This window comes from Chelonia mydas, chromosome 1 (assembly GCF_015237465.2).
Source record: "Chelonia mydas isolate rCheMyd1 chromosome 1, rCheMyd1.pri.v2, whole genome shotgun sequence".
NCBI lineage: Eukaryota > Metazoa > Chordata > Testudines > Cheloniidae > Chelonia > Chelonia mydas.
The window spans coordinates 76409394-76430893 of record NC_057849.1 but is presented as its reverse complement, the minus strand read 5'-3'; the positions used below and the strand labels follow the sequence as shown (position 1 = coordinate 76430893).

The window sequence follows — 21500 nt, the reverse complement described above, 5'->3', positions numbered from 1 at the left end:
TATTGGAATTTAAAAAGCAATCTCACAGGTAGTGAGCAAGCAGGTCATAACAGAATGAGTATAGTTTTTGGCAATCTGGGGGAAAAAAGTGAATTTTCCCCATATTATAGAATTAGTTTCCATTAAGATTCTTATCACACATCTAGACGTGTAATCCCCGATTCATGTCTCGTACAAATAATACACATTTCAAAAAACAGGCTAAGGACAGGTAGATGTCACAATCTACTGAGTACATAATTTACATTGTTTAAAAAGCCTAAATACTTATGTGCACATTATAGCTGCAGCTCCTGCACTTGTATGAAAGATTATTTCTTTGTCTTTTTAAAAAACAGAAAACCCACAAAAGAAATAGAAGACAAAAGCCAAGGCAAGCCCCGTCACCAGAACCCAAAAGGAAATTCGGAGTTCAAGCTAAAACTCTAACCCCTGTGGTGGCCAGGTACTACAACATGTATGCGGCCTGACCCACAATTCAAATATATATCTGCATAGCCTATAAAATTAGATACTGCGCAAGCGCAACAGCTAATTTTACACCGTACCTGGTGACAGGGGCAGAATATCAAAGATCAAACTTGGATGTGTGGCTTGCAGTCACCTGTTGTTCACAGACCGCTGCAATACCTAGACACAACAGGGTGGGAGTAAGCACTCCGTTTCAGCTCTCTAATATCTTGGCTATTGTATTTAAAGTTACTTCAGCCTTATTAGAACAAATGTTACAACTACTTCTTTTCACGCATTTTAATTGACTATCAAAACCACAATCAATCAAACGTGAGTCGGTTTGTACACACTACGAAACACAACCACCAATGCCTTTCTTGTGGAAAAGCTTTACTCTTATGTTCAAAAAGTTCATGGGAGCCTATAGATGAAAACAGGCACTTGTTCATTTCTTTTAAAACTGCTCGGGTAATTCTTTAGCACAACAGATGTTATTTGCAAATTGGAGGAAAAGTAAGTGGCCGGTGTTCTTTGATCCATAAAAGTCTTATTTTCTGGAAATACTGTTGCGTTTGCTTTTCTTTCTTCTGTTGTGTTGCACGCGCCATACCATTACGAGTCCTTCAGCCCTAGTGATCACTATTATGCTCTTTTTGGAATCTTATTAACTTCCACCCCTGTCATTTGGCTTGTTTGTTGTCTTGAGAAAAATACTCCGGGTCTGAGTGTTTTTGTTTTCAAATACATGTGCTACTCCTAAAGTAAATAGCCCCTCAGAAGGTGTGGGGCCGAGTGAAGTCCCCGCCCCTCTCCCCCACACCCCGTTTCTGTGTGGTGAGAAAGAGGCAGCCGAATGCCTGTCAGGAAAACTTGGGTACGTTCTTGGCTCTCGGTCCAGTGTGGGGACAAGCGGTCGCTGGGAAGTGTTTGGAAAATTACATCTCGTCTCTGTTGAGATGAAACATGAACCCTATAATCTAACGGTTCCTGGAGGAGAGGAGGAGGAAGAGGGATCTCGCTCGCTCTCTGTTTCTTTGCTCCGGGTTCCTGGTTGGATAATTTGGGTTAATACTAGTGAGTGAGGCTTTTGCTGCTTCAAAGGGTATTTCAAGTTGCCGGAGCTCCTCCCCTCTGCACCGTGTGACAACAACAACTCGCCCGGAGAGCTAGAGAGCGAGCGAGCAGCGAGCAGCAGCGGCAGCCAGCACTTTTCAGCTCATTTTCTCTCTGTCATTCCCCTCTCAATCTTTGATCCATGTACTTGCCAGAGAGAACCGAAGTCCTTCAAACCTCCCCCTTCTCACCTTCATCTTTAACTTGGTGCTAGAGCAAGGACCACAAAACAAACAACCCTCCCCCCCTTCCCCTCAACCCCAACCCTACCGCCCGCAGCGGACTTCTCCTCATTCCCCACTTGCGGGACACTTTGTGCCTCTCTCTCTCTCTCTCTCCCTCACGCTTCCCCCCTTCTCGGCGGCAGCCGGTTTGGGGTCCCCTCCCCATTCTGCCCCCCTCCCCTCTTTTTGTCCGTGCGGCAACTTTTTTCTCCCCCCCCCCCTTCGTATATGTGACCATGGCCGTACCGGCTGCTTTGATCCCTCCGACCCAGCTGGTCCCCCCTCCACCTCCGATCTCAACTTCTGCCGCCTGCACCACCACCACCACCACCTCGTCGGCCACCTCGTCTCCGTCCCCTTCCATCGCGCCCCCGCCAGCCTCTTCGGGGACGAACCTATTCCGGCCGGAGCCCATCGCAGCCGCGGCGGCGGCGGCCACAGTCACCTCCACCACCAGCAGCGGAGGCGGCGGCGGCGGCAGCAGCAGCAGCAACGGAGGCGTCGGCGGCAACAATTGCAGCCCCAGCCTGGGCACCAGCACCAGCGGCAGCGCAGGCGGCGGCACCTCCACCCCCAGCGCCGCCAACAGCAGCAGCGGCAGCCTGCCGGGCAAGCCGGTGTACTCGACCCCGTCCCCGGTGGAGAACACCCCCCAGAATAATGAGTGCAAGATGGTGGATCTGAGGGGGGCCAAGGTGGCCTCTTTCACCGTGGAGGGCTGCGAGCTCATCTGCCTGCCCCAGGCTTTCGACCTCTTCCTGAAGCACTTGGTCGGGGGCTTGCACACCGTCTACACCAAGCTGAAGCGGCTGGAGATCACGCCCGTGGTGTGCAACGTGGAGCAGGTCCGGATCCTGAGGGGGCTTGGGGCCATCCAGCCCGGCGTGAACCGCTGCAAACTCATCTCCAGGAAGGATTTCGAGACGCTCTACAACGACTGCACCAACGCAAGGTAAAGATCACCCCCCCACACACGTACCCCCCCCCATACATACACACACACACACACACACACACACAGCCTCTAACCTCCCCTGCCCCCGCCTCTGACCCACCCTCACACAGGCAGCCCTGACACACCGCCCGGGCAATCACTGCGCCTCTGCCTGGTGGTGCCGCTGAGCAAGCCCCAAAGCAACCTGTCCTCTTCCCTGCCGCGGCCGCACGAACTGACCCCCGCCCCTCCGCGCACGCACCGGGCTGGGGGATGTGGGCCGGGAAGGTGCTGGGGCGCGGGGGGGGGGGGGGGACTGTTCTTTCCTCAGCCCCTTGAAAGTGTCAGCCTGCCCCCGCTTCCCCCCAGTACTGTGCGCCTCTCGCCCCCCAGGCTGACCTGGGGGGGGGGGGGAATGAGCTAGGCGCCGGCTGGGGAGGGGGCGCAGGAATGGGGCGAGGCAGTGCAAGGGGGCAGCTGATGTTAAACCCGGGGCTCAGAGTGCTTGCTCTGCCCCCTCACCCCATCCCTTCCCCGCCGGGTTGATTTGTATAAACCGCCACGGGGCGCCCGGAGACGGTGCTGCGAAGGCTGGCTGGGGGGGGACGTGAGAGTGCCGGGGAGCCGGCGCACAGCCTCGCCGGGCTTTCTCTGAACGGTGGCCCGACAGCCAGCGTCCCCAGGCCGGCCACGGCGGGCACGGCTCCAAAAGGGGCGACTAGGTGTGTGACAGCCCGCGGCAGCTGTCACAGGGGACGTGGCGTTGCTGGAGGGGGAGAGTTGTAAAGCGCCGGGCCCGTCCTGCTCTCTCGGGCGGGTTAGTCTCTGGGAAGCAGGTGTGTGAGCGAGGCGAGGGGCCGGAGTAGGTGACTCGGGAAGCAGAAGCGTGGAGGGGATTTGGCGGGGCTGAATCATATATTACGGAGCATTTTCTTAACAATAATGCGTGAATCACACATGGGAAGGGAGGGCAGCATTCCAGCTCGGGACAGATCGCAGGACACACTCACACACGTCAAGGCACTCAAACAAAGGCAGCCCGCGATAATCTAAAGTTGGCGCAACTGGGGGGGTGGGGGGTGGAAACTGACAAAAGAGGAAATTCCTTTTGAAATAACAGCTTGCTTAAAAACGGCGAGTGAAAGAATGGGGCTGTTACTACTAAATCTGTCTGATTAGGAAAGGGAGGCAACGGGAACTGAACAACTGCTGTGAGCTAAAGAGCAGAGTGTTTGGAAGCTTCTTCACTTCATCAAAGCCCCCGTTGGTTTCTGGGGGGTCTGCTGGTTTGAAACGGCTTCGGAGCTTGGTGGGAAACTTTATAGAGTAGCTCAGATTTGCCATTAAAGAGGCTGAAGCAGAGTCTCTCTCTTGTCAACTGTTATTTTCATTAAACGCAAACAGGCTCTTCCAACTCATAATTTGGGTTTCTCTTTTTTCCATGTGAGATTTTAAGATACAGCAGCAGCAGCAGCACGTGGGGAATTAACCCCCGATGAGACTTTGTTCATTCCATTTGTAAGGACTGGGTGTGACTCTATTTTTTCTCTCTCTCTCCTTGAATTAGTTGGGGGTAGTAGTTGGACTCATTATCCTAGGGCAAGGCAAAGGAAAGCACTTATTCGTGCCTTTATTTCTAGCTTGATTATTGACGTTTTCGAATAGTCAGGGAAGCAGGACAAACATAAGCTGGAATAACTTTAGAGTATTAATGTACCTGTGTAACTACTTTGGTCATGTGTTGGGTACTAGACATTGTTTGTGGTGGAATCAAATGAGTTTGTAAATGAAGAATAATAAAAGGTAGCGTTAGGATGCCTGTCGTGTATATATGTATTGAAAAAGACTGACATTAAACATTATATCAGCTTTATTTTTGTGACTAAATCCTTCCACTTTTGCAAGGTGTAACACGATTTGTGAATATGGTTAAAACATAGGCTGCTCATGTCAACACTGCAAAATTGACTGTGTTTCAACAGTGTCAGGGGACTGCTGTGTTGTAATCCAACATGGTAGGAATTACAGTATGGACAGGAATGAGCAGACCTGGCCCTTAAAGAACAGTATTGTAGTAGAATATTTATATATCCCTTAACTAAATAAATTAATTGAAAGGACTTACAGTTTGTATGCAAGTTGCAGTATGTACAAGTGAAGCATGGTGTTTCAGTGAGTTTTGATCAAGCTAAATTTCATCTTCAGTACACACAACTGTATTTACTTCACAGTTTCTTTCCTTGGACATGTTTTAATATGATTTTTCTTTCATTTCAAATGGTTTATTTTTAATTAAGTTGTATCTTTACAGAATATATTGATATTAGAATACTTTGATCTCATTGCAATAAATTGGCCTTTTCAGGCTAGCAGTTGCAGTACACTTTGTCTGAATGATGTTTCATATTTCGAGAGAGAAAACTTACTTTTGAGATTAAAAATATAAGTGTAAACCTTACAGACAGATTGTTATACTCCCAACATCCAAAATATTTTATCCATATATTTGTATCATAGTCAGTTGACACACTGGAGTAAGATTAATTCTTTTTTTTAGATAATGCTAACAGCTTAGTCAAGGGTAATCCATTATTTAATCAAACGTGCATTTCAACACAGCTATTAATTTATTGTGAAAAAAATCACATTTGGTTTATCTACATATTTTGATTCATTAGTTATCAATTGCTGTGAAAAACATTATAATTTATCTAAAATGAACCTTACTCTTTATAGATTGTAACCATTTGGTTGAAAAGATATTAAATGAGACCTGAAAAGTTTTTGTGAGTGTTAGTCCAAAATGTACTCTTAACTGCAGTGGCAACTATATTTAAAAATCAATAAAGCATCAGGGAATTTTCTTTTGAACACTTAGAAGTCAGCAAAATGAATTGGTTCCTGTGTCTGTCTGATTCTAATAATTCTAATAATTAAAATACCTTTTTACTAAATTAGTTCTCTGTATCAGTGGAAAATAAGTCTTCTAATGTGGGGACTGATTCTTCTTTCCTATTCACACTGATCTTTGCTTCTGTCTTTTCCATATAAAGCTCTGGTCACCAGACAGAAATTTCAGGAAGTAGCAATTAAGGCATCTATGCAACACTATGAGGAAGTGGGGTTGGCATGGATAGGAGACTCTCAGGGGATGATAGATAGCCAGATGCCAAACTAAAAGGCAAAAATGTAAAAAAGATTGTAAGTTGGTAGATATCAATTTTTTCCGTTATATATGAAACAAGCCCTAGTACATTATTCATCAGATGTTATCTATGTAGGATTCATGGGTTGGTACCCACTGATCCTTGGCTGTTTCCGGTCTCTTGTGTCCCAGAGCACTTGTGGAATTTTGCCGCACTGGTCCCCTCCACGGAGGCTTGCATTGACTTTGAAGGGCTTTGGATCAGGCCCCATTTGAGTAGTGAGGAAAGGCATGCCTTCTTCTTTCCCCCATCCTGTGGCCAGTATATGATAATCTTTTCTGGTACTTGGAGATGCTATTGACTGAGTTAATTGACATTCGTACTGAAAATGGAGAATTATTATTGATTGATAGTAATTTCTTAAAATATGACACATGACATAATTGCTTTTGAATACAGAATATCACTAGGATAGAGGATTAAAGAATTTTTGTCTAACACTTGTCTTCCATTGCAATTATTCAAGTCTACATTTGCTAGCTTTTGTTCCTTTCACATCACATGGAACTAGCATGTACTTGTTTACAGAATTTTGCACTAATGCAGGATTTTCCTATTTGTCTTTATTAAAATATGTATTCAAACTAAATAGGTTACCATAGCCCACATGTATTTCATATGAGCCAGTCAACAAGTCACAGCATAGCACACCACAAGTAATATCTAATGAATAAAATCCATGTTTAGAAGTTTACTCGTGTTGTGATATATTTCCAAGATATTATGCAGAAGTTGAATATTTATAGGTTATGTAAACAAAGAAGATTTATAGAAGGCCAGAAGATAAGTTATATTAACTGCATATTCAAGGGGAGACTAAAAGGTTGGGAGATATCATCTCAAAACTTTGAAAAAAATATTTTTTATCTAGTTCAGTCTTTATCAGTTGGTAAAAATTATAACTTGAAAGTGAGTTTTGTGAAATATAATAATAATTGTCATACCAGATCAGACCCTTCATACCTTTAATCTGGTACTCAGTCTCTGATAGTAGCCTATTCTTCCTCACCAATGTACCTAGCCAGTTGTGCATGGTGGGTGTGTTTGGTGAATGGTGATCATGGGGGAAATTCCTTCCTGATCTCTTCAGGTGATTAGCTTATGTCCTGAAGCATGCAGTTTGATTAACCCCATCTTTATGTTAGCTGAAAGAGCTAGAAATGTTGTTAGTGATCATAGAATTATACAGTTTTTTTACAAATCTTTTTACAGACAGAGTTTCATATACTTTGGCTGTTCATTAGTTATTTAGTAATCATTATTAAGAGAACTAAACAGGAATAATGAACATATGGAAGCACACTGAGATACACGTGCATGTTTGCCAGTAAGTGATTTTAGTCCTTGCTTTTACAAACTATTGTCTTTCTACTTGTCTTCTGTAAAATTCCCAGGGTTTAAATCCTGTGGGACTGATTCTAATCTTACTCAGTTTTGTTATAGGTAAGAAATGGTTATAGCTAAATAACAAAATATAATCTGCAAACTTTCTTAAACAATTTAGTTAAAACAGAAATATTCTTGTTATGGTAAATGAAAAGTTTAAGTAAAGATTTAATATTTACTAGTTAAATACTAATGCATAATGCCCCCTATTAGTTAAAATCTCATTTTCAGTATGCCTGTGGATGTTACTTTGAGTAAAGTATAGTAAAACAGACCTTACTGACCTTATTTGACCTTATTTAATACTTGTGTGTGTAACTAGCTTTTGTAAATTAGCCTAGTATATATTCGGAATTGTTGTTAGAAAAAAGTTATTGTCTGAATGCCATTTAATATTTCTCCTGTCTTTCTGGGTTTTGTTACTAAGTCATTCCAAACAGTTGTTTTTGTCTATCCGTATGATACATCATCTGAAGTACACTCTAGATGAAACATGGAATTTAAGAATGCATGTCTTGTAACATGCAATAAAAATGAAGAATGAATATTTTTATACACTACATTGCAGTTTCATATTTTTATCTTTTATTTCTGAAACTATATTATTGATATATGAAATTATTATAGGGATATCTGGTACAGGTAAGTCTCCGTCAGCCTTTCCAGCATAACCTCTTCATGTAAGAGTTTTATAACTTAGCTGCTAAGATTAACTCCAGGCTGAAGTTTGGCATTCACAGTCTCAGACTGAAAATGTCCTGTTTTATAAAAATTACCAGAACCAATCCACAAAAAGCCCAAAACGTACAGCGTGTCTGCCTCTTTTAATCCATATAGCTGGTTTTATTGGTTTTAGATTTGTTTTGTTCTTTTACAACTTAAATGTGGATTGTTTTAAAAATAACATTTTGGGCATCTGGTTTATATTCTGAGATAATTCCATTCATTGTTTTAAAATAGTTAAGTTATTAACCTTTTGCAAATTATGTACTGCACGTGTGCAGTAATTTTTTCAATAATCTTTAAATGTGAATACTGTAACAGCACCATAATGTGGACTGACATAATATGAATTGTCAGTAAATTTCTAGTTGCCTAAATATGTATTTAAATGATAGAGCAGAAAAATCATCTGCAAAAAGCTATTATGAGCCAGAGAGTTAATTCATATATAGATAATTTCTACAATGTGCTTTATGTTTCTTTTTTCATCGTCATTTTAATTTGTTTAAAAAAACCTAACTGCGATTCACAACAAAATGTCTATGCTTAAAATAAAGGCAAGTGTATGATTTCAAATGATAAAAGCCAGAAGATTGACTCCAATGAGTAACTTCATCCTTAATTCCCCTTGCTCTGCTTATTTATCTAATATGGTTCTTTACCAGGGGCATCTTATAACAATTTCTGATATTTTGTTTCATAAGCAGTACAATATATTGGGATGGATGAAAAGGAAACGTGTACTCCTCTTCCTCCTGAACATACTGCGAATTTTCTTACTGTCTTTGGTCAGAGAAGGATCAGGTTTTGTTTGTACAGTTGGGGCCCAATCCTTCAGCTTTTATTCACATGAACAGGCCTACTGAAGCCAAGAAAACTGCTTGCATGAGTGAGGTCTGCAGAACAGGGCCCATAATGTATATTTTTTTCTTTCAAATATGTTTCTGAGGTTTAAAAATGTAGAATCGACATCCCTACTTTAATATGGCAAGTATCTGACACTGCAAAATTACAGAGTAGATTTTTTTTAAAGTTTATATAAGTGGATTATTAATTAAAAGTTTATGGTAATAATTGTTTTGATTTAGTAAATATTTTACAGTTTTGAGCATGCAGTTGCTACTATCTCGCACCTCTGAAAAGAAACCTACGTACTCTCTTTTTATGATTAGCAGTATCTAGTTAATATGCAGTTGTGTTCCCATTCAAACAATGAGAACTAATCAACTATTGTAAATATATTTGTTGTCTCTGATGTATAATTTTTAACTTGTCTGAGATGAAACTTTTAAATCAGAGAGAAAAAAAGTTATATTTTTTGTTTAAAAATATCAAACATTGAAATTTTATGTATATCGCAAGATTGAAACCATTTGTCTATCCAAAATCCAGAAACAGTAGAGCAGGTGCAATTATTATTTCCTGGTGTACCTCACCACAGTAATTGGGAGTTCTCTTCCATTAAGATGAGAAGGTGTTTCAGTCACAAAATTTTATTCATCCTTAGGCCTCTTTAAATTAGTCAAATTGCTAAATTCTGCCAATATGCATGGCAGTTTTTCCTTCTGATCCAAGTCAAGCTTGGATCTGAGCTAGGCTTTCAGGCTAGTTTAGCTTTGCCCATTATAAATGTATGTGACTGGAATAAAAGATGCTAAATCCAGCAGATAACTAAAAAGAGCCATCAAGCACCTCCTATTTTAATTACTCCTTTTGTTCTTTAGGATGTATGACTAAAGAAGGGTCATAGCGCAGGTATGTATACTGCACCTTGTTGCCAACTGAGAATAATAGACATCTGAATAGAAATGGGATGAGGTTGGTGGGGGAGAAAAAAGGAATTGTTAACTCTGACTGCTACAAACATTTTCATGCCATTGACAGCCACGTTTGTTATATCATGGTGTCATGATTGAAATGCATAACTCTGAATAGAATGAATCTCATGAGTTAGTGCCCTTGTAAAAATTGTGTAATGGTAAAGTACTGGGAGAAAATAAACATGAATTTTACACATTTGAACAACAAGCTTGTTGTTTAAAAAGCATATCTCAGAATATGCTTGATATTTATGTATTGTGGCGTGATGTTTCTTACTGGATAGTAATTTTGAATAGCTTACTTTTGGGAAATATTTTTCTACATTTTTCTATGTAAAGAACAGTTTGCAATCACAAATCATCTTGTTGCGCAAACTGAAAACAGGGTAGGGATCATATAAAATGATTAATATTTAATTACATATCTTTTAACCTTGATTTCAGGGGGTGCCAGAAACTTTCTAGTGATTGCACTCTGTTTCAAATAAAAAGTTAATTGGTGATTTTTCTTGAGGAAAAAACCCAATAACAAAATTATTGTATTTTTTATAAAAATGTATAAACAATATATTACAATTCTTTTAATTTGTAATAAGTCTAGGCATGCTTTTTTAACAAATTAGTTTAAATGTTCTTTAAAATGCATCACAGAATAAGTCACTTTGAATTGCGGTCTTTCAAATTTAGATGAATGTAAAATTAATAATTTTGTTTTTTTACTTAATACACTCTAATAACTGGAAATAGTACTTTGGAATTTCAAGTATTTAACTTGAATGAGTTGCATTGTTTGTGGTCTGATGCTATGAAAAGTGGTTTCTTTTGTTATAGAGGTTCATCTATAGAAAACATCTGTTTAAATGTAAAAAAAAAACCCTCAAAAACCTGTGTCCCCAGTTCTGCACATTGACACTTAATTGATGTGCTTAACTTTGAGAATATGAGCTGTCTCATTGCCTTCAACCATTCTACTCACATGCTTAAAGTTACGCACTTACATAAAACTTTGTAGGATCAGGGTCTATACTAAGAAATCACCTGAAATATTGTATACAAACATATCAGAGTATATTGTTTTTGCATTTGTGGTGGCAATTACAAAATATTTTGCATTATTTCGTGTCTTGTAAATGAGCAACTGAATGTCATTTTACAAGTTAGTCCTGATAAATTCTTTTAGAGCTAAAGTGGAATAGAACTCAAGTAGCCAATGATAAAAGAAGAAAAAAATAACTTTGTACAGTTACTAAGATGATGAGCACACTATCAGCACTTACATAGGTAGAAAAGTCATAATATGAGCTATTCCTTTTATGTATTATATTTTCCCTCCTCCCCTACTCCGTGTCATAAGAATGGCCGTTAGAGTTCTGAGGATTCTTCTGCTTTCCTGTGTTTTAACCCTTCATCTTCAAGGCCCTATACAACAGCCACAGTTCTTCCAGTTAAGATGCTGCTTTTTGGAGTCCTTCATCATTTCTCTGGGGATTGCTTTTGAAGAACATGAGGCTCTGCTTAGCCCTAAGCACTACTGTCACAATTCTGTTCTAATTCAAGTCAGTGAGAGTTTTACTATTGATTTCAATAGGAAAAAGCTTTGGTCTTAAGTTAATATTCATAACCTTTACCAGATCTGGTAAAGATGAATATTTCTAAAACTTAAAATGCAAGTAATTTCATAGTGATTTAACCTTATCTTACGTATATCACATGGATGACATGCAGTTCCATAGATTCCAATGAAAACTAACCTGCTAGGATTTATTTTATAATGTGGCCTACATAAATATTATGTCAATCCCACACCTACAGCAGTGCCATCTTTGGAAAAAATCATTATTCTCTCTTTTTATGCCTTTGTTTTGGTTATGATGGGGCCAGGAGTAGAAACACAAAGAAAATTAGATTGAAATAAAAGCTAAAATAATGCCAGAGTTCTGATTTTTAAACTGTTATTAGAACATTCCCTGTTAAATCTACCACATGGGACTAGATCCTGATCTCAGTCACACCAGTGTCAGTCCAGAGTGACTCCCTGTAGATAATAAAGTTACTCCAGAGTTATACTAGCTGGTCTAACTGGAATCAGACTTTTGGCCTATAATTAATTGTTTTGTACTTTGGTTTACAGAAAATATGATGATAATGCATCACAGAATGAGTCACTTAGGGTCATTTAAGTGATAGCCTTAACTTGGAATTGCTTTAATTTTGTTTTATTGTAAGCTTAATTGTACAGGTCACAGCAGTTAAAATATAGCTAAGTGCAAGTATAAGATCCACTTTTTAGAAGTAATAATGCAAATATGTTAACTTAGTAATTTCGGAGCATGTAGCTGTGCATATGAAAATACCTGTGTGAACTGTAAGAAAAACAAACAAACTAATTCATTTCATAACATTGTTTGCTATGGTAGGTCATCAGTGAAATATTTAGATGGTTAGATTAAAAATCTTAGGTCACAGCTACACGTAAATTGGTTTGATTCCACCTCATGGTACAACCCCTGGGAGGGGTAAAGGCCAAGAAAATTTCAAAAGGATTCCTTTGCAGAGTTTCTTCCACATTATTCCATTGGAGTGGAGGAGGGGGTGGAATTTGTCATTCCATGGGATGAGCTTTAGGGCCAGCCCCCAAACTGAGTGGATGCATGGTTTACAAAGGACAGCAGGGCCATTTTTTAGAGGGCTGGTATCTTCGCTCTGGCTCTGTAGCCCTAGTATTTTTCCCTGCACCCCAGTCTCCGAGTCTGCTACCAGGAGCTGCCCACTGAACTCTCTCTTGAAGAGAGATTTCCATCACAGAAAAGTTCCAGAGGCAATAGGGTATAGCTTGTATTCCATTTCACAAGTAGTTTCCATCCAGGTGGGCTGGTGTGGGATGAAGTACAGTTTACTTTCTGGCACCCCCTGTACAGGTGTGAACTCTGCAGAGTGCCTCCATCTGTTGTGCAGTAGAGGATGACTGCAAAGAGGTGGCTCACACCCTCTTTTGCCTTGGCTCAGGAGATCCTTCTGCAGTTTTAGAGGGTGTGATCTGGGCCAGGATAATTCGTATTACTAATTTATACAGTAGTTTGTAACTCTCTTTTAAAACATCTGATAGTGGTTGAGTTGAATTGAAATCAGGTACTTTCACAACAGCATTTTGGCAAATCCTGAAATTTTGGGTGGTGAAGGAAAGCATGGCCTCTGTGAAACCACTTTGTTTTTCCTGAAAGTGTAGGTATGCATAAATCACAGGCAGAGTGGAAGGAACCATTGTGTGGTTATTAGATCATGGGACTGGCATTAGGGAGACCTGGGAGCAAGGCCAGTTCAACTAAATCTTGGGTTCCTGGTGAAGACATTCTAAATGGCTCTTCCTTCCCTTACTGCAGGGCACAAGATTTAAATGTAGATTTCTTCTTTTGTGCTAAGCTATGGAAATTGTGAGGATTCAGTCTTAAGCGAGGGAAGGATAAGGGATGTCCAGAACTGGTTGGTGGTTCTTGAAAGGATCAGCAGAATAGTGGTTAGATATTTTTCTTGCTAAACAGGTAGAGCTACCATACAAAGTGAGAGAGCCTCCAAAGGGCTCAAGTTATCATTCCAGAGCTCTCAGTGTGAAGCATTTCATACTCTGCACCACATGGCACTGGAACATAAGAATAAACATTGTACTACTGTGATGGGTTTTTCCCGGGGGCAACCTGAACCCTCTGTTCCACCAACCTAGGATCCCTCTCACACTATGATGCTGTTGGAAAACTACAAACCTCTGGCAGGTACTGTACTTACACAGACATCCACAGGCAGGGACATACCCAATTGCATCATATGAATGCTTCTCCGAGACACTCATGAACCAACAATAGAAAGGCTCCAGCGAATTCCCCCCAGTCCTGCTGCCTTGAACCCCAGAACTATACTATCTTGCCCTGGTCAGAAGCATGACCAGTGAAGTTCATTATCCAGTCCACCCCTCCCTTGTTGTGGAGAGGACATACACTAGCCTTTGTAAACTGAGCTGAGATTTCCCAAGCACTTCAACCAAAATGCAGTGTTTTAGATAAAATATAAAACAGGTTTATTAAGTACAGAAAGATAGATATTAAGTGATTCTATGTAGTAAGGATAGAGATCAAAGTTGGTTACCTAAAAAATAAAATAAATTTGCAGTCTAAGTTCTATAAACTAAACAGGATTTGAATCAAGCAGTGTCTCACCCTGATAGATGGTACAAACAGATCACAGAACTTTAATACACACACAGTACAACTCTCCTCCAACACAGGACCCCCTCCCCAGTTCAGAGTCTTTGTCTTCCAGATGTGTTTCCAGGTGTTTAGTTGTGGGGGGAGTGAGACCAACTGATGATGTCACTTCCCCTCTTTTATAGTTCTAGATCTTTGCTTGTGACATGGGGGTGTTCCCAACCTCACAGTATATTTAAGTAACACACACATAGAAAAACTTCATAACTTCACTTACAATGATAGCACATACAATTCAAAAGGATATTAATGTTTAACAGATCAAGACTTTTAAAATGATACCTCACAAGGCATACTTTGTACAAAACATATAATTATATGACAGTGGTGAATATGAGAGTTCCTACATGCTGCTTGGAAGCACAGAGTGCCACAACTACAATTTCAGTGTATCCCTGAAGGGATACGGCCTTTGTAGCATTGGGCCCTCTGCAGCTGCAGGTTTGCTAGCACTGTCTATACTTGCCCTGCTGAGTTCTCTCCTCAGTTCTGCCACTGACTCCATATGTGACTTAAAGCATGTTCCTTTAACTCAATGTATCTCATTTTACTTACCCATAAAATTAGGATAATATTTACAATGATATGGTGAAGGATAATAACATAATTTTTGTAAAATTCTTTATGAAGGATGCTTCACATGTGCTAAATGTACTATAGTGATTACATATGTAAAACACTTCAGCATCTAAACTTAATTTATAAAGAACACCATCAGCTAAAGCCATTGGCATTGTTGGGTGATAAGTCATCTGTTCTTTGGTTTATTATGCTATTTTTGAAAGAAGAATATAGATAATTTATTTTATAGAGCTAGAAAATGCATTCTCATTGGCAATGGAAGGTTATAGCTAACTATTAATTAGCTAATTTTAGATATTATTTTGTGAATTCTTGTCTTTCTTTCTGGAAAGTGTATTGTGATCTGTCTTCTGCTAAGCTAATTGTTTCCTTTCACAGTCCAAGATGTATGCAGATTTGAACTTGTAGCCAAGAACAGTGCTGCTGTGCTTCAAATTGCCAAAAGACCCCAAAGGACAGAAACTTAACCTGCTTTTATGAAACCATAGAATTACATTTATACAGGTTACCCCATGGGAAAGAAATGAACTGATCTCAATTCATTCCTAAATATTGGAGCTTTATGGGTCAAATTTGATTCCCTGCCCCACTGCCCAACACCTGGTTGTCTACTAAATGTAGTCAGTGGATATTTTTAGAAACTTGTTTTACATTAGGCATGTATAATATTTCTAATGTTTAACAATTTAGTTTCCAGTATTCTCATACTTTACAGGTTCTAATGGTATCTTGATATAAATTGCAAAAAGTTTAAGACTACAGAATATATTCACTACATGCTTACAAAGCACATTTAAACCAAAACTGAAATCACCTTGAAACTGGATTTATTTAACGAAGTGCTCTGTTCAGCCCAAATTTGCCTCCATGACTATTATCCCACAAAGGCTCTGCAAACCTTCTAGAGTCTACAACTGTGGAAACTATTTCCTATTCCAAGGCAATCTTTCCCACTTGGAAGAAGTTGTTCAATGCTGAAATTGGCCTAAAATGGTTGAGCAAGTCTAGCTGTTTTTAGGGACAGTCACAGATTTGGGCCCCTTTCATCTAGGAGACTTCCTCTCTTGTCATGCTCTGTCCCAACAGTTGAGATCAGCTGGAACACCTGAGCTGATGTTCCCTATCTTTCTATGTCCTTGAATCGGGAACAGAGCATGGTCTGTGGAGCTATCAGCCTTCACCTGCAAGCTGTCCTAGGTTTGTTCTAACTGCTATGGTTTCAGCAAGAAGTGTTACATGCTAAGAAATGGAAGTTGTAATATATAGAAATTGCTCTTCCTGACCAGCTCTGCCACTCCCAAATATGGAGATGGGACTTGGTTGCTTTGCACACTAGTTGAACTTTTTTCTGTAGTCAATATTAATTAGTCCATGGATTTTCCAGTCTGGTTCTGATGGTATAGCATATCTCTAAGACTATTTTTCAGGGCCACTTTTTCATTTGACTAGGCTAGTGAGGGGCAGGGAAGTCACAGGGTCTCTCAGTTTCATTCTGCATCTTTGATGTGAACTAGAAAGGCCAATTAGTTGGTCATTTTATAGTAGACCCGTAAAAGTGATCATAATGATATACAAACCTTATTTTTCTCAATATTTCTCTTTCTCAGACGTCAGTCTTCTCACCTTTTTCCTGATATTTTTTTTTACTGATGCCATCATCTGCTTTGGCTTACTATAAAGATACTCTGTGTGATTACAGGTAGCCAGAGATTTTTCAAAGATACAAAGGACAGTTAGGCCTCCACCTCCCATTGAAAGCCTACCTTCCCTTTGTACTTAGAAATCTCCCTCAGTGGTTGGTTTTGTTTGTTTGTTTTTGTCGTTTGACAAGTTGGGTGGAGGAGGCAGGATTTGGATCCAGATCAGGTTTAAATTAGAGTTTAGACTAGGGCTAGGCCTCATGGCTGGATTTGACTGAAATGGGACCTGGTAAACTGTTCAAGATTTCAACCCTAAAGGACAGAAATTTTATGAGATCAGCTGTTGATGCAATATTGTTGCCCTGGGGTTGAAATGTGATTTTTTTTCTGAGATTTTAGCAGTGTCCAAACTACAACCAGGAAATAAGCCCTTTCCCATTTGGGTCAGCAAGAAACCAGAAGAAGTGGTTAATTCAGATCCCGGGATTCTTAAACCCAGTTGCTTTTCTCCTCTTTCTGAACTCCGACCTTCCATCTATTATTATTTGTCTTTATAATAATGCCTAGAGGCCCCATTTAGGATTAGAGAGTCCCTGTGCTGGGTGCTGTACAAATATATATTATGTGACAGCCCTATCTCAAAGAGTTTACAGTAGAAATAAGGACAGGTTGTGCTGAGGAGTGATATAGAACACTTAACAGAGGGTGAGGAGATAAGGTAACAGTAACAGGTTATCTGAGTTTATTGTTATGGGAGGTGGTGCTGTTACACATAATTTTCAAAGTTATTTTTCTTAGTGTTTGAGCAAATGCTCAGTCTTGGGAACACATTGTGGTTTTTGTTTGTTTTTTTACTTTTTGCTGTGCAAGGTTCTGTGTAGAGGCAGTGCTCCTTGGAAAGAGAGCTGTGTGACCTGCAAAAGAGTTTTTTCTTTGCTTTGGTTTCTGATTTGGAGTCAATTCCTGAGGCAGAGTTGCTCACTGGGAATCTGGTATTGGAGTTGGGCTGGAGATTCCTGAAAGAAGGAATTGCCTGCATGCCCTTTGACCACCTTTGTTCCAGGATTGGTGTATATGTGTAAATAAAACAAGTTACACTTAGTGACACTCTGTGTCACTGATTATTCTTCCACTAGGAAGCCGACCTCTAAGACCCCAGACATCTGTTACTGTTTGGCAAAGGGGTGATACTGATCTCAGTATGGAATACTGGTGTCAAAAGAATGGGCAATTGTGTAATAGAGCATAATGAAATCCCACTCTGCAAATCTGGAAAAGAAAATAAATAATCCTGAGTGAAAGTGAATTTCTATTTAATCTTTCTGTGTGTTTTTCTTCTTTGCGCAGATTAAGATATACAAGTTTGCTTTTGGAATTTATTGAAACTAGGAGGAATTTACTGTGTCCAAAAGTAGGAATTCCTCAGCACATAACTGCTATTACCAGTCTTCTGCAAACTCTTCCTTGTACCATATGTAGCAATGCATTTTTACATTTTACATTTAAAAGTCCTGATCCTGCAAACACTTAAGATCCTGTGTCACTTTACTTACATGAAAGTCGTGCTGACTTTAGAGACCTTCAGTTGAACTGCTGTTGGGAATATAACTGTGCACATGCTTAAATGTCTGCAGGAATGGGGCCTAAATGGGAGAAGATTAAGCAGAATTTTAATTTGTGAGTGTCACACATGTCAGCAGTCAAAGCATATCAGTAATCAAAGAGCATATTGGTGAACGAAATATGAGCTCTCGATTTATAAAATTGGGCCCTGAAGCTGCAGACGTTTAGATTATGTCTACACTACAACTGAGAGCGAGTCTCCCAGCCCAGGTGATTGATGCTAGCGGGGCTTGAGCTAGTGCATGAAAAATAGGAGTATGGATGTTGTAGCTTAGACTGGAGCTCAGGCTCTTAAGCCTAAGGGGAGAGCCCAAGTTTTAGCCCAAGCTACAATGTCCATATTGCTATTTTTAGACTAATAACTTGAGTCCTGCTACCCCAAATCTGTCTGCCAGGGCTGGAAGGCTCAGTCCTAGCCGCAGTGTAGGCATAACCCCACACACATACGTACTTTTACTTACATGAGTAGTCCCATTGACTTGAATGGGATTGCTTATGTGGCTAAAGTAACATAAATGTGGAAGTGTTTGGAATAATCGGATTCCAAAGTATCAAAAGGGTAGTTATTAAAACTCAAAACCATGAGTTTGTCTTAAACTGGGGACAATCAGAAATATACTAGGGCAACTGCAAAATAACAATACATATTTAACTAACTGACTCTGAATAATTCTCCACTAACTTTCTGGTGCTCTTTTTCTGTGTGTGTGGGGTGGGGGTGGGGGTGGGGAGGGGAGTTAAGAGAGGGACCATGACAGTGAGGCTGTTTGTTTTTCAGGAAAGTTGTTTGTGATTTCAGGTACTCATGGGAAATCTCTTGATCAGATTCACATCTGTTCCTGTCAAAGTGGGTGCTAAGATACCGGTCACCCAGCAACCATGTCCAAGAGGGAATTGGGCCGATAATAACTTCAAAAAGGAATGACAGATGCTAGATTAGGATGAAAGACAAAACGCATGAAAAATGAGCTTGTTAGAATAAAAAATTTGTTCAAGCACCTTCATGCAAATTAAATGAATATTGAAAATTTGCTTGCAGTAATTTCTACTTTTTCTGTTGATTGAGAAGAAATAAAGATGGTACATATAAAACCATAAATGTATTTTTTTCACTAATTAACATACAAAGCTGTAGCTCTCTTCTAAAAATGAGATTAGCCACCTGGGTGCTTGGCTGTATACCACATATGTCACATCATTTTTGTATTGAGTATGGTTCTTTTGAAGGCATACCTTATCTAATTCTTTATAGCAAAACGTACAAGGAAGCAGCCCTATATTAATTAAAAAATGTTTTAGGTTAGTATATTTCTGTTTTTCAGCTAATGATTTTCAAGATAGATTTGTTTCCTGCTGTCCTTGAATTCAATTGGTGTAGTGTGCATTAATAAAAGATCACATAAGATGAGTTCAGACCAAATGCTAAGGTTTCCTAGTGACTGGTCAAACAATGTTTCTTTAAAACAAAATATGTATCAGAGTAACATGAAAAAATAGTTACTCTTTCATACGTATACATTAAGATAATTTAAAATCTAACAATTTTATTATTGAAATGTTCACATAACAGTCAGAATTTGGAAGGGGCTGATAAAATGGTCTGATTGAAAGAGGTTTCTGTGTCTTGGTTTAGCAATGTCTAATGTGGTCACGTACAGAAATTGATTTTCTTCAGAAATTAATTAATTTTTCATATCGCCCTAAGCTGCAGTTAAAAAGAGTGCATACTTGTCTGTTTTTTCCAGAAATATTGCCTAATCATATTAATACCATTGCCCCAAGGATGAAAAGATAATTGTACAAATGCATTTGGAAATATGTATCACTGAGTATTTATGATTAAATTATGCAAATGACCCAGCTCTCATCCTTTCCAGACCCAGATTGTCTAATTAGGATTGATATGCTGAATAGATGTTCCAGAATTTGAATACAAGCATGTCCAAAGAGCAGAAAATTGGAAATGACAAGGCTGAAATGCTAAGAAAAGTGTCTTTCCCTTTTATACTTTACTAATGTGGTGTTAGCAGTTGCAGTTTTTCCTTTGGCTATATTGTATGACTCATGTGTCCTACAAGAAACAAGTCAGGAAAGAAAATTCAACTTTCACAAATAGCACTACTTTGCTCTGGTGTTAATTTTTCTTCAAATTCATTTGGGCATTCCTCTGTCATCTAAAACGTTCTATTCCTGAAGATGAAATAATAACCTATTCCACAAAAATTAGGCTTTAATTTATACATTTTGCCATGTCCTCATGTACTGGTGGTAGATTTCTAGCTTGTAACCATCTCAGGTATTTGGATGATGCATACACTTCTGACATTTTTCTGGTGATTTTCTTGAAAAAATCTTGTATTTTTTTCTATTCAACAGTATTTAATGTAATATTTTTTTAAAAAAGAATTCATGACTCATTAAGCTCATTTATGGACATTTATGGGTTGGAATAATTACCACTAGAAAATCTCCAGTGTTTAAATCCTAGTTCTTCAGCAGGTTGTTCCTCATCTGTAGCTCTTACGTAGCTCAGAGGAAAGCCTAGTGAGTAGCAAAGAGGAGCACTGAACTGTCAGTACTTCAGCCTTTGTTAGCACTGGGAGTCACTCCATCTGAACTCTGCTGGCTCCTGCTTCCCATCTGCAGGATGATGGATTGCTATGTTTAATACATTTCAGCTTTTGTCTGTCATAGTGTGGATAGACAACACTATCAATGATTTCAACAGTGATTAGAGGACTGGTTCTACTCATTCCTATTGGCCAGACATATCCGAGGAATGTTTGATGTAATAACTCATTGGCACTCTTGTCATGCAAATGTATAGTAAAGCTAGGCATAGACTGTTCACATACTGTTTTAAACCAATAGAGAAGTCCACTGAGAGTCACTAAAACTACATAGCCACTTTAGAACAAAATTATACAAGACACCATTAAGAATGTTTTGGTTCTTAGTCTAAATATTCATCCCAAGTGATCCAAAGTTTAAAGATAAATGTATTTGCTTTTTATAGAACCAGCATGTGGTCTGTAGCAGTAATACATTCCACAGAGTGTGATGTCATCAGTGCTGTGACCATCTGTATTGAAGTGTTTAGCTACTGGTGATATGATAGGAGAGCAAGGGTTGTATTAAAGCAATAAGATATGACATGACATGTGTCATGCTAGGATTTGCAAGCCGTGGGTGCATTGTGATTCACAAGTCCAAGGGCTGAATGATTTCAACCACCAGAGAAGTTGCTATGTACCAGCAGAACACATGCCCTGGAGTGTCTTATTATAATTATAAAATGGTGCAATGGACATATAATTTGAAAAAAATAGTTAAAGAATGAATATAGTAGACATTATTTTATTAATACAGATAATGTGTTCTTATGCATATGTAGGCTTTACTGACAAGATAAATGATTTTTTAAAAAAATAACTATAAAATTCACTATTAAACTGAAAAATATAAATAAATTCTAATTACAGCATAAAAACATAATTATATTGTTGCTAGCTTTAAAGTTTTCATGCTTTGGACCATTGC

At 39.3% G+C, this 21500-nt stretch overlaps 1 protein-coding gene across 9 annotated transcripts in view; it reads left to right on the top strand.

Annotated features, from left to right (window-relative positions):
• The first annotated feature begins 1351 nt into the window (after positions 1 to 1351).
• Positions 1352 to 21500, top strand: part of DACH1 (dachshund family transcription factor 1) — a 464038-nt gene continuing 443889 nt past the window's right edge. For 2 of the 9 annotated variants that reach the window (XM_037895094.2, XM_043533867.1), the window contains exon 1: positions 1396 to 2742. In XM_037895094.2, the coding sequence (XP_037751022.1) occupies positions 2027 to 2742 (716 nt within the window). In that variant the 5' untranslated portion in view covers positions 1396 to 2026. Of the gene's footprint in view, positions 2743 to 21500 lie in introns of all 9 variants that reach the window. The other 7 variants (XM_037895076.2, XM_043533882.1, XM_037895071.2 and 4 more) reach the window with 6 other exon arrangements.